This window comes from Budorcas taxicolor, chromosome 18 (assembly GCF_023091745.1).
Source record: "Budorcas taxicolor isolate Tak-1 chromosome 18, Takin1.1, whole genome shotgun sequence".
In the NCBI taxonomy this organism is placed as follows: domain Eukaryota; kingdom Metazoa; phylum Chordata; class Mammalia; order Artiodactyla; family Bovidae; genus Budorcas; species Budorcas taxicolor.
Genome location: NC_068927.1, coordinates 26,715,119 through 26,732,374, shown reverse-complemented (window position 1 = coordinate 26,732,374; position 17,256 = coordinate 26,715,119). Strand labels below are relative to the sequence as shown.

The 17,256-nt window shown below is 50.7% G+C and overlaps 1 protein-coding gene across 1 annotated transcript in view; it reads right to left on the bottom strand.

Annotated features, from left to right (window-relative positions):
• Positions 1-17,256, bottom strand: part of NLRC5 (NLR family CARD domain containing 5) — a 58,747-nt gene that overhangs the window by 9,501 nt on the left and 31,990 nt on the right. The window contains exons 25-36 of the mRNA XM_052656528.1: positions 14,538-14,627; positions 14,285-14,347; positions 11,391-11,477; positions 9,530-9,613; positions 8,615-8,704; positions 8,162-8,227; positions 6,116-6,199; positions 5,958-6,041; positions 3,413-3,499; positions 2,599-2,676; positions 1,726-1,809; positions 1,337-1,420 (exon numbers count right to left, since the gene is read on the bottom strand). Coding sequence (XP_052512488.1) covers positions 1,337-1,420; positions 1,726-1,809; positions 2,599-2,676; positions 3,413-3,499; positions 5,958-6,041; positions 6,116-6,199; positions 8,162-8,227; positions 8,615-8,704; positions 9,530-9,613; positions 11,391-11,477; positions 14,285-14,347; positions 14,538-14,627 — 981 coding nt within the window. The remainder of the gene's footprint in view (positions 1-1,336; positions 1,421-1,725; positions 1,810-2,598; positions 2,677-3,412; positions 3,500-5,957; positions 6,042-6,115; positions 6,200-8,161; positions 8,228-8,614; positions 8,705-9,529; positions 9,614-11,390; positions 11,478-14,284; positions 14,348-14,537; positions 14,628-17,256) is intronic.

The window sequence follows — 17,256 nt, the reverse complement described above, 5'->3', positions numbered from 1 at the left end:
GCAGCCTACCAGGCTCCTCCGTCCATGGGATTCTCCAGGCAAGAGTACTGGAGTGGGGTGCCATCACCCTCATTTCCCACGAGCCCTGCATCTTTATTTATTTATTTTTAAACAACAAAAAAGCATAGCAAGTACTGGAGAGGGTGTTTAAAGGCACAGTGGCACCAAAAGGAGAATTTCCCCTGATGCAGTTGGTTTAAAAGAGAACTGACAGACAGAAAAGCTCCATTTTGCAACCATCATACTGATATTTGATTCAGGCAGGAATGATCGATGGTTGCCAAAATTTGTGAGTGAAAGTTTGAGGGAGAACTGGATATTTACATTGTCTTCAAGTGTCTTCCTACCAGATACTTGGTTAATTACAAAAGGGAAAACAGTAGCTTTGCAAGTGAAGAAACCTGGCAGACACCCCGCCTTAACCAGGCGATCACAGGTAACATCACGGGTAAGGAGACAAGCAGACATCATGTGCTTCCCAATGTGGCACACGTGATGTGTTCCTGGGAAGAGCACAGCAGCACCTCTGTGATATTCCTGCCCCAGATGCAGGAATCGAAGCAGGAAGAAACAGCGGAGAAACCCAAGCACAAGGGCATTCTGATACAAAACACTCATAACTGGCGTAGAAATGTCATGACAGGATCACGAAACACAAAAACGGGTTGAGGACACGTTCCAAATTGAAGGGGACTAAAGAGAGATGACAACTAAACACATTGTGTGATCCTGGATGGAATCTGGGACTGGGGAAAAAAAAAAGCAATAAACATTAATGGGACAAATTTGCAGAATTGGAATATGAACTGTAGTTTAGGTAACAGTAGGGTATCCATGTTAAATTGCCTGAATTTCATACTTTTACTGGATTAGGGGAGAGAATGTTCTTTTTCTTAGGAAATTTACTGAAATATTAGGGGTCAAGAGGCATGACTATGCAACTTACTTTCAAATGGTTCAGAAAAAGAAAGTGGGGGCAGGGAGGAGAGAGGGGAGGGGTGAGGAAGGAGGCGGGGAAGACAAGAGCAAACATGAGAAAATAATGATGGAAGGTGACGTTGGGAAAAGGGCCTACGGAGCTTCTTCTCAGTCTTCTTGTAGAGTTTCTATGAGTTTGCAATTGTTTTGAAATAATAAAGAAAAGAAAAGAAAGAGCACTGACAAGGCCCTGCTCCTCTCCACGTGGCCACGTTGATGACCGTGCACCTGGGCATCATCTCCAGGGCTGAGTGGGAGGGGGACACGGAGCTCCTTTGAGCCCAGGGTTGGAGGGGACAGGAAGCGTGGGGGTGGGGGATGAAAGAGGTGTTCCCGAGTGAACGTCTTGTCCACGTACCGGAAGTTCTTCAGCTCAGAGAGGGACAGCAGGAGGCTTTGCAGCAGCAGAGAGCCGGCATCGCAGAGGTTCACCTGGGACAAGCTGGAAAGGTCCAAGCATATTCCAGAGGATTACAGGCTGAACACACTTCAGGGATCAACATAGGGATGGGGAGGCCAAGAGAGGGGAAAGGCCCCACCAAGGAGCTCCCAATGGGGCAGGACTCCCCTCTGCCACCCTGGGGCTCTCCCCCACTGGCCCAATGAGAGAAGCCAGAATGCTGGGGTTAGCATGGCCCCAGGCTCTGTTCATCCCCATCCTGCGCTGGCCAACCTCTCACCTGTGGCCTGAAGCAGGCACTGGGGTCAACCAGAGAACTCAGGGCCTCAGTGTCTCAGGGTACTGACCTGAGCTGCCGCAGCCGGGCACACGTCTCCATCAGCTGCCTGGCAAGGAGGTTTTGGTGGGTTCCCAGGTCACAGTGGGCCAGCCTGGAGGTGGAGAGGGAAGCAGCAGTCCGTAAACACCTGGGTCAGTATTGAGGACTCAGTCCCTGCCTGCAAGGAGTGTGTCTGAAGGTGGTAAATAAATGCTAATCAAAGAGAGTCCCACAACTTGCCAGTTGACTATGGGAAGTACTGTGAAGGAGAGGTCCAGATGGGGGGCCTGGCACGGCTGTGCAGGTTGTTCACTGCATGAGGGGGTCCAACCAAGGAAGTGAGTCGGGGCTGAGATCCAGGCATGGTCTATGCCTCACAGTGTACACATGCAGGGTGCACTCACCCCGAAAGAGGTGACATTTTAGTTTCCGTGAGTGTGCTATATGGATCGGAGGAGCTGTGAGCCCAGGCATCTACGAGAGCGGATAAAGGGAGGACTTGACTGAGCCTGGGTGGTTGCAGGGACCTCCCTGAGATGGTGGCATTCATGCCGAAGCCTGAAGGATGGGACTGAGTTAGCCAGGTGAAGAAGGAAAGAGAGGAGAGAACATGCTGAGTTGGGGGGAACAGCCTGTGCAAAGGCCCTGGAGTCAAAGGGAGAAAGGTGGTGTTTGAGGACTGAAAGCTAGCGGGGATGGCTGGAGCCAAGACCAGGCTTTGGGGTGGGGATGGACAGCATGGAGAGGCAGGTCAGGCCAGGTCTCATAGGCCTTGGAGAGACTTTAGGCATCAAAGGATTCTGAGTAGGGGTATGAGAAATATTGGTAAGAAGCGGCATTGTCCCTCCTCTCCCCGTCACCATTCAACCTCTTTCTTGGGGTCCCAGGTACTGGGTCCCACCTGAGGGCCACGGCTTCTGGGTTCTCCTGATGGGGAAATTCCAGTTGGATACAGAGCTGTTGCTGGGTCTCGGAGATGCTGAGGAGGGAAGGGATGGTCAGCGTGAGGTTCACGGGAGCTTCCCCTGTAGGCTGTGCTGGGCCTGGGCCACTCAGCTGACAGCTCCCAGACCCAGTGCAGATCCAGACGTAGGTCCACGGGACACCAAAGCCTTTGCTCTTGGCTAATCCATGGGATTCTGGTACCTCTGGTCATAGAGCCATGGTGTGTGTGGCTATCACCAGGGGCCACTTCCAGACAATCAGCATGGACTCCCGGCAGTGTCCATCTGGGACCTAACAGCCCATTGTCTTGGATCTAGGGTTGCCTTCCTCTCTCCAGCACTGCTGCCTACCTACTGCACAAGTCCCAACAAGCATGTGTGGCGATGTTGTTTAGTAGCTAAGTTGTGTCCGACTCTTTTGTGATCCCATGACTGTAGCCCATCACACTCCTCTGTCTATGGGATTCTTTAGGCAAGAATACTCCAGTGGGTTGCCATTTCCTTCTCCAGGGGATCTTCTCAGCCCAGAGATTGAAACCAAGTCTCCTGCATTGGCAGGCAGATTCTTTACTGCTGAGCCATGTGGGAAGCCCCACAAATACGTGTAGCCCCTCACATAGGTCCCAGGAGCTCCTGCCATCTTGGGGACCCAGAGAACCCACTGGGGACCCAGCTATGACACCACAGGACAAGAGACCAATGGCTACATAAGGGATGACCCCAGTGGTCATGAAACGATGAGAGTCTGAGGGGCCGCCTTCCTGGACTTACCTTATTTCAGTGATGTTGCCTGAGGCCTGGGCACAGACTTCCAGCAGCGTGAGCAGCCCGGCTCTGCCTACCCATGGCTCTTCCACCCTGTCAGAGAGGTGACAGTGACAGTCGCTCAGCCGTGTCTGACTCTGCAACCCCATGGGCTGTAGCCCGCCAGGCTCCTCCGCCCATGGGATTCTCCAGGCAAGAGTACTGGAGTGGGTTGCCATGCCCTCCTCCAGGGGATCTTCCCAAGCCAGGGATCGAACCCAGGTCTCCTGCACTGTAGGCAGATTCTTTACCATCTAAACTACCAGGGCAGACACAGAGGTGGATACAGAGGTGTCCCTTGGGGGGCAAGGGTTCCCCCAAGGTTAATGTGGGAGGGGAGGAGAGTACTAAGGGTTGGCGGGGGGCGGCTAGAGGCTGTTTGGGTTTTGCTGAATAACAATAAAATTAAAAATTAGGCATAAGCATAAAACAGAAAATTAACATCCTTGTTCCAACAGTTCAAAGAGAAATTTTTTTTAAATAGTACTTTTAGGTTTAGAAAAAGTCTATATAACATCACGTTGCAAAGATAAGGAAATTAGATTATATATAAGACATAATCCCAATTTTGTATTTCAAAAAAGGGAAAATATATATAGAAACATATATGGTGAGGAAGAGGGAGATAGAGCTATGAGAAAAATATATTAAATGTTAATGGTGATGGTACAATTACAGAATTCTCCTGGTTTTCTTTTGTAGTTGTCAATATTTTCTGAACTTTCTACAATGTGCATGGATTAATTTAGAAGAAGGAAAAAAGATTTAAAATATTGCTGCTTTTAAAGTTATGCTGAATTTTTTTTCAAAGTACTATTTTCTTATGTTCTTCTGGATCTTCCACAAACTTCTATGAGGAGTACATATTATTTTTAGAGTAAGGCAAGTTTTAAGTAAAAATATTATTTGGGGCGATCCAGTGCTCCTGGGTATATGCCCCAAAGAACGGAAAGCAGAGACGCAAAGAGATATGTGTACAGATACATCAGAGCAGCATATTCACAACAGCCAACAGGTGGAAGCCACCCAAATGGCCACCGATGGATGAATGGGTAAAGAATGAATGGGTAAATGAATGTGGCTTATACACATGGTGGAATATTATTCAGCCTTAAACAGAAAGGAAGAAGGTACAGTAAAGATGAACCCTGAGGATATTGTGCTAAGTGAAACAGACCTATCACAAAAAGACAAGTACTGCATGATTCCACTTGGTTACGGCACAGAGAGGGGTTGGACCCATAAAAGCAGAGTAGAAAGGTGGCTGCCAGGGGTCGGGGGAGGAGGCCCGGTGGGAGCCTTAATGGGCAGTGAGTTTCAGCTTTCATGAAGTGTTTCGGTTGTACAACGTGAATGTTACTTAACACTACTGAACTGTACACTTAAAAATGGTTACGATGGTAACTTTGTTCTGCGTATTCTACCAGGATCTTTAAAAATGTCATGCTGGGGAACAACCAGACTTCATGTGTCTCATCACCAGCGGCGTTGGGAAGTGCACAGCCTTGGCCACCAAGTAGGTATTTTGGGACACAAATATGTAACTGAATCTCATGGAGCCTTTCCAGTTCTAGGAAAGTCAGGGGTTCAGAGGAACAAACTCAATGACCTCACAAGGAAGCACCAGACAGAGCCAGAAAGTGGCCCAGGGGACCGGTTTTCTCACCAAAACTGGACCACTGGGGAAGTGCCTGGGTGTCGAAGTCTTTTTTTCCTGAAGTCCCCAAGGACAGATCACCCATTAAAAAAGTCCAAAGAGCTGTCACCTTTTTGCCACAAAAATGTGGACCTTGATGGGATCCTGGATCCAAAGAGCCAGCTGTCCCATATAGGGGCAGTGGGAAATTTCAGACTGGCTTGGCTAATACCTGACACTAAGGACTTGCTACTCATTTTTGTAGGGGTCCTAATTCAGCTGTGGTTATGTAGAAAATGTCCTTATTTTTTAAAGACTTGCAGTGAACTCTTTTGGTGTGATAGTTTATGAGATCAATAACTTAGCTAAAAAATACAAAGCAAATATGGAAAAACCATGAACTGTCAAACCTAGGCGATGAGTTTTCAAAACTGCTTTTCTCCTTTTTGGAATCTTTGTTTTTCTGAAAGTTTTCCAAAGATCAGAGTGAACATATTTGTTACATGTTACTTCTGACCTTGGCTGGGGGGTCTTTCATTTTTATGGCCATGTGGTGGGGCATGCGGGATCTTAGTATCCTAACCAGGGATCAAACCTGTGCCCCTGCAGAGGAAGTCCCCGGACATCCTTTTAAGTTTCCTTTTTTTCTGAAGTCCTCAAGTACAAGTCCTACCTTGGGCGGGGGTGGGGGAGTTTTTCTGCAGCTGAAGGGGTTTCTGAGACTAATGGGGGGTGGGGGGCTCTGCATCCAGAAGGCAGGGTTCTGGATGCAGGAAATGGCTAAGACTGTGACCTTGGGGGAAACCCTTCTTCAGAGCCCACTTCTGCCCTCCATTCCTACCACAGCCCCCTCCCAGAGTCACGGGCAGGCGGTACCTGAGAGTGAGCACTCCCGTCGGCCACGTTAGCAGACTCAGGAGGACAATCAGCTGCTCCAGGCCCGGGAAACACCAGGTCAGCCTGTGGACAGAGGTCGTTCTGGCAGGGAGCCCCCACCCCTCAACTGCCCCCATGGGCTGGGCCCAGTCACTCACGTGAGCTCCGCCAGCTGCAGGGCCTGGTTCAGGCTGGCAGCCAGTCTGGGCATGTGCTCTGGCTTGAAGTGGCACTCGCTCAGCCTGAGGGCAGAGGGCAAGGGGCAGAGCTTGGGCAAAGCCTGTTGGGACTACAGTCCTGCTGTCCCTCAGCCTCCCCCAGGACCCATGGGGGAGCCCCCACTGGGTGCAAAGGCCTGGACCAGGACCTGAGAAAAGGCCCAAGATGCAGCCTGTGCTCTGGGAGCTTCTCTTTGAAGAGACCACCTCCCAACAAAGTGCTAGAGTCATCACTCACTGAGCCCCGACTCTAAGGCCGGCCCTGGCCCAGCCTCTGGGTGCACCCGGTGAGCAAGCAGGCATGCCAGCCGTACGTGTGGCATCTCACTGAACCCCAACGGCATGAGAGATTGACCAACCCAAGGACGCACAGTTGGAAAAAAGCAGCCACAGATCTGGGTTTCAATCCAAGGCAGCCTGACTCCAGACCCTAAACCTGTAACCACTTCCCTAGTCTCCAGGCCCACCCTACTCCAGGCTCCCTTGGGTGCAGGGGGGTGGGGGTGGGGCTGGAATTCTTGCTATGGCCCTGTCCTCCCAGGGCCCAGCCCGTGTGGCCGGCAGACAGGCCCCGGAGCACTGTCTCACAGACAGGCTGAGAACAGAGCCCCGCACAGCATAAGAGGGCCGCTCCCTCTCACAGGACAGGGGCCACTGGAGGCGTCCAGGAAGGGCTGACATGTGAGCTGGGTCATACAGCACTGGGAGAATTTGAGCTCAGAAAAGGCAAGGAAGAGAACGCCAGGCTGAGTACCCAGAAGCTGGGACACTTCCTCAGGCAGTGCGTGCTTGGTGAACAAAGATCCCTTGCGGCTGAATCTGTGTGCACACATGTGGGGTGTGAGTGGTGTGTGTGATGTGTGCATGTTCTGTGTGGCGTGTACAGGGGGTATGTCTGGTGTGTGTGCATGTGTGTGGTGTATTATGCTATGTACGTGTGTGTGTGTGTATGTGTGGTATGTACATGTTTGGTGTGAGGGTGGTATGTGTGTAGCGGGGTGGGAGGAGTGAGGAAGAACACAGCAGGAGGTGGCAACCAGATCAGACTCTGAGAAGACCAGGCTAAGGGTTCGAACTTGATCCTCAGGGCACTTGGGAGCTCCCGCAGGGCTCAGAGCAGTGGAGCACCACGGGCAGACGTGCATGGTGGGAAAGCCCCTCTGGGGGCTGCAGGGGGATTGGAGGAGGCCTGGTCAGAGGCAGGGGACCAATTCAGAGGCCACGATCACAGGTGAAGCAAGACATGTAGAGAAACTCACCCAAGGCTGAGAAAGACAGAGCCTGAGGCTCCCGGGGGTGGGGATTAAATGAAAAATAACTGATACAGCAACTCAAATAAGGCAGGTCTTTTCCAGGCACTTTAAACACATTTACTCATTTAATCCTCACAATAAACCTAAAAGGTAGGTCTCACTCTTATTCTCATTTTACAGGTGAGGAATTGAAACACGGAGCGGGCAAGTCACTGGTCCAAGGTGACACAGCTATTACGTGGTAGAGTGGAAGAAGTGAAAGTGTTAGTCGCTAACTCGTGTCTGACTCTTTGCGACACCATAGACTATAGCCCGCCAGCCTCCTTGTCCATGGGGATCCTCCAGGCAAGAACACTGGAGGGGGTTGCCACTCCCTTCTCCAGGGGATCTTCCTGACCCAGGGATCAAAGCTGCGTCTCCTGCACTGGCAGGTGGATTCTTTGCTGAGATCTACCCCAAGCAGCTCCAGAGTCTGACTATTTAACTCAGAAGCCTCCAGACTCAGTCAGGCTGTGGCTAGGGGCACAAACACCACTCGAAGGCCTGGTCCAGGGGCTGAAGGTATGGGGAGACTGGGGGCAGATGTGGGAGAGACAAAGCCAGGCAGTAGCTCCAGGCAGGGTGTGTGAAGGAGGAGGGGACCCCGGGAGGAAGCAGGCACGGAGGCCACCACAGGGTCAGCCACCTCTCCCTGGTTCCTCCGCCTTTCCCGTCACCCCAGACCACGAATTACCTCAGTGTCTTCCCAGCCTCTTCCTGTCGGGAGAAGTGAATCCAGAAGCTCTGCTTGGAGCCCAGGCTGCAGAAAGAGGGGTGTATGGAAGCCCAAGACTCAGCCTTGCCAGCGTCCCCAGGATCCAGGTGCCAGGGGGTGTGGGGAGGGATGGGAACTGGGCCCACAGGGGCACAGGAGGGTGGAAGCCACAGGAGAGACCCTTGCTGACCAGAGGAGGCCCCCACCTCCTCCTTCGAGGATGCTAAACCTGGCGTTTCCCCACCCGGTGGCCTCCCTGGGCCCCGTGCATGCGCACACGGGCCTCAGAGGATGAAAACTGTGATCCCACAATCAGTGAACTCTGAGACTCAGAGAGGCTCAGAGGTTACCCCAAGTCACACACACAGAGGGCCACTGAGCATGCGAGTCTTGCTTCCCCACCATTAGCAAGTGGCACCAATGTTTCCTTACTTCACTGAGGCCTCCCGGACACGTGGGCAGGAGGGGAGAGCCTCCACCAGGCACAAGACACTTTCCTGAGACATGCTGTTGTGGCTTAGACTAGAAGAGAAAAGAGGTTCAGGATGAGGGGTGAGGCAGCACCTCAGTGGAGCCCTGCCCAGGCCCCTCATCTCCATTCCAGCCATCATCCCCTAGAGGGGAGTCCTCAGTGTCCAAGTCTCCATCCTCCAGGTGGAGACACTGAGGTCCATAGAGAAGCCAGAGAGACGCTATCATCACCTGGCAGGCCAGGCAGCATACTCTGAAATCTTTGAGAGTCACCCTGACTGTGCCTGCTGCCCCTGTGGTCTGAGACCAGGGATGAGGGCAGTGATAAGGCCAGGCTTCCAGCTCTAGCTCCATGGGGGCCAGGGATACCCGGAGCACAAAGCTCAGTTGCCTAGCAACGGGCTGTGTCCTGGGTCTGGACGTCAGTCTCCCAGGTCACTGGGGAGACTGAGTAACTGAAGATGACTTCCCTTCCCAGGGGCCCTCCCTGCTGTGGCGACATATCCAAATCTGTGTCCCCTAAATCTGGTCAGAGGAGCTTCAGGGATAGGATGGATGGACCAAGAGCCAGGACAACTGCGATTTCTGCAGCTGATTGGGGATGAACTGTTGCTCCCTTCCTGGAGTCAACTTGGGCCACTGAACATTAGTCACAGTCTCTCCCGGGTGTTTGGTGAGAGCTCTGCCAATAGTGGGCAATGAAGGAAGGAGGAAAGGACCCAAGGTGGATGGGCGGGGGGAATCACGGTAAAAGTCACCCCCTCCCCAGCCCTTGTCCCCTGGAGTTCTTCAGGGGTGCCTGAAAAGAAGCCCACTGACATTCTGGGCCCTGGGGAGTCTTCCTCCTAGTTGACCTTGGGGCTGCTCATCACTTACTTGAGCGAACCGGAGATGGGCACCTTGGGGAGACATTCCAGGAGGCACCTGAGCCCATCATCACCCAGCAGGTTTGCTGAGAGGCTGCAAGAGGTACGAGGAGGAGGTGGTTGGTGCTCTGACGTGCCTGCTCTTCAGTGAGCATCACTGCTACTCTACCCACCCTGCACCGTCATCATCACCTCCACCATCACCTCCACCACTGTGCACAACTTCTGTTCCAGCAGCACAGTCATCACCACCAGCGCCACCCCATCACTACTACTTAGCATCCCTGTCTGTATCCCCATCACCTCCATCAACACTAGCACGATCACCCCCATCCCCTCACCAGCACCACAGTTAACCAGTCCTCATCTTCCCCTTCAGTATCTGGTGACCACTCCCAGGACTCCAGCAGGCTTTCAGGAATTAGAGAAAAAGCAATTAGCTTTTTACTGAGCACTCGGCCTCTGCCTGTTGGGAGCCGTCATTTTTGAACCAGAGTAAATTCAGGAAAAAGACAGACATTTGGAGGATGCATTTACCCAGAATACTTCTTTTAATTTGGGAATGCAATATCGGAAACTGCACTTAACGACTTTATTTCCCTTCATTCGTAGCATCCTATGGTTTTAGCTACAGTTTCAGGAACAAAATAATCAGTGTGCCTGGGAATATCTGATTTTTACCCTGCAAATTTGAACTCATTTTGCCCCTGATGATAAGACTTTTGAGGCTTATTTATTTCCATCTTTTCCTGAGACAGTTTAAAAACGAAAAAGTCTGTCTCAGGAAGCCACTTAATGAAATAATTTTTAGAATATGAAAAAGTTCCCTCTAGAATGAAAAAATTGAAAACTCAAAAGACATCTTTGCTTATTCATCCTTCTTTAAAATCCATGATTTTCATCAGCCACATTTCTCTCCTTGGCCACACTACAAGGAATTGAAATTGTGGGTTTTTTTGGTGGATAGCTCTCTGTATGTTCTGCTTGTTCTAAGCTGGACTTCTAACAGTACTGAGCAAAGGCTCTGCATTGAACTAGGTGTGTGACTTGACGCAGATTTTTAAACTCTGTCAGTCCGCTCATCTACGGTATTCAGGGTTGTTGAGAAGGAGGATAAAAAGGATATGTAAAACACTTAGACTAGTAGAAAAAGTGCTCAAAGCTCTTTTTTCCCTACCCATGCAGGGTTTCACTATTCAGGCACCCAAGACAGGCCACACTGATACCACTTCTCATCAGCCTGAGAGCCCACACATCCCTACTCTGGCTAGCTCTGGGCCTTCTACAAGCAGAGGCATTGGCTATTCTTAACCACCTGCACAGAAAGACAACGGATCCTTCATTTCAGGCTCCACCAGCCAGCAGAGCCCCAACGCCTTGAATAACAAGAGGCCAAGGGGCTCCTGTGGCCCTTTGCAAAGTGAAAGTAACTAAAAGTGTTAGTCTCAGTTGTGTTTGACTCTTTGCAACCCCGTGGACTGCAGCCCGCCAGGCTCCTCTGTCCATGGGATTCTCCAGGCAAGAATACTGGGGTGGGTGGCCATTCCCTTCTTGAGGGGATCTTCTGGACCCAGGGATTGAACCGAAGTCTCTTGCATTGCAGGTGGATTCTTAACCATCTGAGCCACCAGGGAGGCCCATTCCTTTGCAAAGGGCTCCCCTAAATTGATCACAGGTACACCCTGAACTAGCTCTACGTGGTAGCAGTGGAGGATGGGAGGGATAAGATGGGGACAGAGAAACTTTACAGATGTGACTGAGTCCCAGGCATCCTCTCCTCTGTTAGGTGGTCCTGAGAGCACGCATGGGTGTGTACACACAAACACACACACACACCCTTCAAGTGCTACACAGGACGTGCTCCAACTTACTCCAGTTGGTTGAGGTCTTCACACTGGCTCAGCAAACAGCACAGCGGCTCCACGTGCTCCTGGTGGAGGCCGCAGTCAATAAACCTCCTGCAGGAAGGGAGATGGGGTCCCTAAGCTGGGTATGGCCTTGAAGCTCCAGCGGGGCTTCACTCAAGCTTGGACTCTCTAGAAACATCCAGCACCCATGCATACCACCTGCCCCGCCCAGCAGATCCCACCTATGTTTCCTCTGAGGGGATGGTTCTCAAAGTGAGGTCCCTGACCAGCCCCAACAGCACCCCTTTGGGAGCGTGGTGAGAGGCACATCCTGGGGACACAACCCAGACCCGCTGAACAAACAGCTCTAGGAACAAGGCTCTCCAGGGTGATTCTGATTCAGTCAAGGTGAACTATAGCTCTTAGGGTCACTTTAATGAGCAGACACGGGGGTGGAGTGGAGGAGACCCAGGGTGATGTCTCCTTATGTGGAGGGTTATTCATACTGGAATCAAAGTAATAGTAAAGTCTGTCTTTGAGAGGCCTACACGGATACCACACAACAAGGTAAATGAATAGCTTAGGGCCAGCAAGCAACTTAAAAAATAAACTTAGAATGATAAAGTACCTAAAATAAGTAACTCAGATTTTTATCATTGTTACTTTCCTTTTTTTTTTTCAGTCCCAAATTCCTTATTCTACTATTTTTTATTTCTTGTTTTAAAATCAGCTCATTCTTTTTATTTAATGCACTTATCAGAAGAGAAAACCCTGTATCACTTACTCCAGTGGAAAACTGGCATTTCCTGTCCTGAGCAGACTGTGAGGATGAGGATGCAGGGAATGAGGGCAAAATATCATCATTAAATTCAAGCCAGACACTGGCACCTGCTGAGGGCCCTCCTTCTACTTAAAAGGGAGCTTAGCAGACGTGAAGAGTTGCTACAGACACGCTGAGAGGCAACTGGCACTTCCTCTTGGCCATGTGTGTGCTTGTTGCTTCAGTCGTGTCTGACTCTTTCTGACCCCGTGGACTGTAGCCCTCCAGGCGCCTCTGTCTGTGGGATTCTCCAGGCAAGAATACTGGAGTGGGTAGCCATTCCCTTCTCCAGGGGATCTTCCTGACCCAGAGATCTAACCCAGGAATCTCCTGCATTGCAGGCAGATTCTTCACTGTCTGAGCCACCAGGGCCTTAATCAAACACAGACTTGAAAATGGAAGAATTTGATGAAAGTGAACCAGTAGTCATGTATGGATGTGAGAGTTGGACTATAAGGAAAGCTGAGTGGGGAAGAATTGATGCTTTTGAACTGTGGTGGAGAAGACTCTTGAGAGTCCCTTGGGCTGCAAGCAGATCAAACCAGTCAATCCTAAAGGAAATCAGTTCTGAATATTCACTGGAAGGACTGATGCTGAAGCTCCAATACTTTGGCTACCTGATATGAAGAACTGACTCATTGGAAAAGACCCTGATGCTGGGAAAGATTGAGGGCAGGAGGAGAAGGGGACAACAGGGGATGAGATGGTTGGATGGCATCAACAACTTGACGGACTTCAGTTTGAGCAAGCTCTGTGAGTTGGTGACGGACAGGGAAGCCTGACGTGCTGCAGTCCATGGGGTCACAAAGAGTCAGACACGACTGAGCGACTGAACTGAAGTATTCTACCATCAGCCTAACCTCTTAAAAATCATCCCAACCTGGTCTATGTCCTACATTTTGGAAATCAGATTTGGAAATTATGAAGGTATTCTAGAAGTCTCCATAGTGCTGGGTTAGGATAGGAACTGGAAAAACTACCACCTAAGGCAGCCTGTTTTATATGACCAGCACGCTAAGAATGGTCTATCCGTTTCCAAACAGTTGAGGGAAAAAGTCAAAACAAGAGTAACATTTCATGATATGTAAACATTACATGAATTCAAGTCTCAGCGTTCACAACTCCAATTCTACTGGCACACAGACACGCCATTGCTTATATATTGTCTGTGCTGCTTTCAGACTTATGATCTAACTTTACAGGACGCGTTTGCTCGCCCCTGGGCTAGGAGCGCTGCAGTACTGCCTGGGTTCCAGTCCTAGCTGCACTCCAACCTGCTGCGTGACCACAGCTGAGAGGCTTCTAGGATGTAATGTGCGTGAGGCTCTCAGAATGGTGTCCTGCAGATGCTCAACAAATACCAGCTCTTCGTTTACTGTTATTTCACAGCTGAGAAGGCTGAGACACAGAGGAGGAAGGTCTGGTCCATGGTCACTTGGTGAGCCAGTGGCATTGGACAGCCACTAGAAATGGCATCTGTGCCTTTAAAAGTTGCCCCCTCAGCCCATTATCCTGCCTCCTGTGCAATGCCTGCCCCCTGTCACCGAGACAACCACAAAGCATTGGTCCAGGAGTCAGGGGAGGGGAGCTTTCATATCTGTGAGTGCCTCTTGTGTTTTATATGTTGCCTTGTATCATCTTTGCCAACAGCCTGCAATCTACCATCTGCTATCACCAGCTCCCTCCTCTCAGTGGAAGCTGAGGATTGGAGAGCTTAAGGAACCTGCCCAAGGTGCCAGATCCTGCTGGGATTTTTTTTTTTTAAGATTTTATTTATTTATTTTTAACCATGCCACATGGCATGCTTGATCTTAGTTCTCTGACCATTGATCAAACCCATACCCCACTGCAATTGAAGTGCAGAGTCTTAACCACTAGACTACCAGAGAAGTTCCAGAGCTGTTAAAGCCTGGGGGCAGGTAGTGGAGTCCTTTTCCTCAGAGCAGTCCTTGAGTTCTAATCCAGTCTGCTGCGGACTCCTCATTTGCCTGTGACAGTGCCCGGCCCTCTCAGGCTGTCCTCTGCTCTGGACATACAGGAGAACTGTCTGTCCCCGATCATCCCATATCATACCAGGGCCCAGTTCCGGGGGACTTACCAACAGCACCCGTCTTCCTGCTCCTCACTAGACCTGAGGTGCAGGGTCAAATGACCCAGGGACCTGGAACAGACAGCACCTTCATCAGCCACCTTCGACCACAGCTTCAGGATGCCCCCAGGGCGCAGGCTCTCCTTCTTGAGCAGCTGAATCTCTGATTTGGGTCCCACTGCCTCACCCCCACCCTTCATATCCAACAGCCTCCAGCACCACCCTCCCAGCTGAGTTCTGGTTGCCCCAGGGCAATGCCCACCTGAGATCCACCTTCTGAACCTGTGGGCACAGGCTGAAGAGGTCAGCTAGCAGGAGGGGGCTCCTTGGAGGCAACTGCGTCTGGCTCAGTCTGACAGGGAAAGAGGTGGGGTCCTATGTGAGCAAGTTGGAGCCAAGCAAGATTGGTGGGCAAGAAACCTGGACACAAAGGATGGGGGCACTGGCAGGTGAGCCAGGCAATAAGGAAGGAGGCAGCGACTCAAGAGGGAAAAATAGGAGCTTGGGGTCAAGTGGGCTTAGGTTTGGCTCTAGTCCTGCTTATAGGCTTTGTGTCCTTGGACAAGTCACTTAACCTCTCTGAGCCTCAGTTTCCTCATCTGAAAAACAGGACTACTTATGGCACACCTTCCTCTAGGGTGTTGCGAGTACTGAAACATTACGCTTGTGCACGGCCTAACACAATACCCCATGCTTGTTGTGTTGTTATTATTATACTGCTTCTATCCCAAGGACTAACAGGTGAGCCCTTGCTGACAGGGAGTGGGAAGATGCAAGCCGTGAGAGTTTCTCAAGGTCAGCACTACCAAGATAATTCTTTGGTATTGGGGGCTGTCCAGTAGGAAGTTTAGCAGCATCCCAGACCTCTACTCACTAGATGCCAGGAAAGATTGAGGGTAGGAGGAGAAGGGGATGACAGAGGACAAGATGGTTGGATGGGATCATTGACTCAGTGGACCTGAGTTTGAGCAAACTCCCAGAGATAGTGAAGGATGGGGAAGCCTGGCATGCGGCAGTCCATGGGGTTGCGAAGAGTCAGATGCGACCAAGCGGCTGAACAACTCCCTAGATGCCAGCAGGAGCACAACCTCCCGCCCCCTCCACCAACGACAACAAAAACGTCTCCATCCTGAATGTCCCCTAAGGAGCAAAATCACCCCCAGTTGCGAAGTATTGCCTTAGAGAAAGTGACATGCTTCCACCTTGCCCCTGGAGGCATCCTTGGTGCCTCCATTTGCCTCGCTCCATCAATCTTCCATCAGTGTCTTGTCAGTTCCACCTCCGAGGTCCACCCTGAATCTATATACTTCCCTCTCCTCTTCCCATTCCCAGCCCCCTCGTCTCTTATTCTGGCTGCACAGCTCCTCGGTGCTCTGACTTCCATGCTTGTCCCGGGATGCCCTTCTCCACCCAGCCGCCAGACTAAGCTTTTGAAAACACACATCATTCCTCTCCTTTCCAGGTCTCCTTGGGCAAAATCCCAAACTCCTCCCCATGGCTACCAGGCCCTGTGTGACCGGGCCCAGGATCATTTCTCTACCTTCTCTCCTACAACTCTGCAGGCCACTGTGCTCTGGCCACACTGGCCTTCTGCCTGTTCCTTGAACACACAAAGCTCCACCCTGCCTCAGGGCCTCATGCATGCTGTTCCATCTCCTTGGCATGCTGTTCCCTGCTTTGCACAAGGCTGGCTCCTTCTCCTCCCTCTGGCCATACCCCAGTGTCCCTCCTTAGAGGTGTTCCCTGACCACTCTCACCATTGTCTAAATCACCTCCAATAATCACTCTTTACCATATTACCTAGAAAAACACATTATCACTGTCTGAATTCATCTTATTTGCTTTCACTCTGCTTATTGACCTCTCCTTCTACCACAAGGTAAGCTCCAAGAAGACAAGGGTCTGGTCATTTTTTTCCCTCTCCACTGTGTCTCCAGCACCCCAAACAGTGCTTCAGAGCAGTGTACAAACAGTACGGACTGAGTAATACAAAGCTGAAGCGCTGGCGAGAGTCAGGCTGGTCACCTCATTCCAAAGACAGACGAAGAGTTGGGCACTGATGCTGTGTGACCTGGGCACAGAGAAGGCCCTCTCTGGTCTGGGGTTTCCTACCTATTTATTTTAACCTGCAACTTATGTGTCCCAAGGAATCCCCTCTTTCCTGGCAGGGAGGAGCCACAGTCGGTTCTGTATTTTGACATGGGCTCTGCCACGCTTGGGGCTTCCCTGTGGCTCAGATGGTAAAGAATCTGCCTACAATGCAGGAGACCCTGGGTCAGGAAGATCCCCTAGAGAAGGGAATGGGTAACAACTCTAGTATTCTTGCCTGGAGAATTCCATGGACAGAGGAGCCTGGCAGGCTACAGTCCAACACTTGCCCACCTCTGAGATGTCTCCTTCCTCTCCCATAGGACTCAGGGATAAGTAAGATCCTGGGTGTGACGAGAGCCGTCTCAGGTGTCTGAGAGATCCTTAGCAGGAGTACTTAATGTTCTTAATGGTACAATTTAATTTTCTGCTATATTTTTCCATCTCAGCTACAGCTGCTTTTGCTCTCTGCTAGAAAAATATTTAAAGTAAATCCTTTTTAAATTCTAAGCAGTCTGAGCTGAAATTAGAAAACAGAGTTTTAAATACTTTGGGGGATGCTGTTTAAATTCCCCTTTTACAGAATTAGCTGGTGACCTTTCAAAACGGGTGTGTGATGTATACATGACCTACAACTGTAAAATCTCTTTAGAGGAGCAGATGACCTTTCTGTGGGTAGGAAGAGGTACATTGGCCCGGGTGTCACAGGCCTTCCATTCTTCAAGGTGCTTTTAGAGCAACTGTCTTGTCTGAATCCCAACCCTGGGGGGAGAGTGAAGACTATTAGTCCCATTTGTCAGATGAGGAAACTGAGGCTTAGAGGGGTCCAATAACTCCTATGAGGTTGATAAAGTATTAGGGAAGAGCTGGAAGCAGACTTAAGCTCCAAGTTG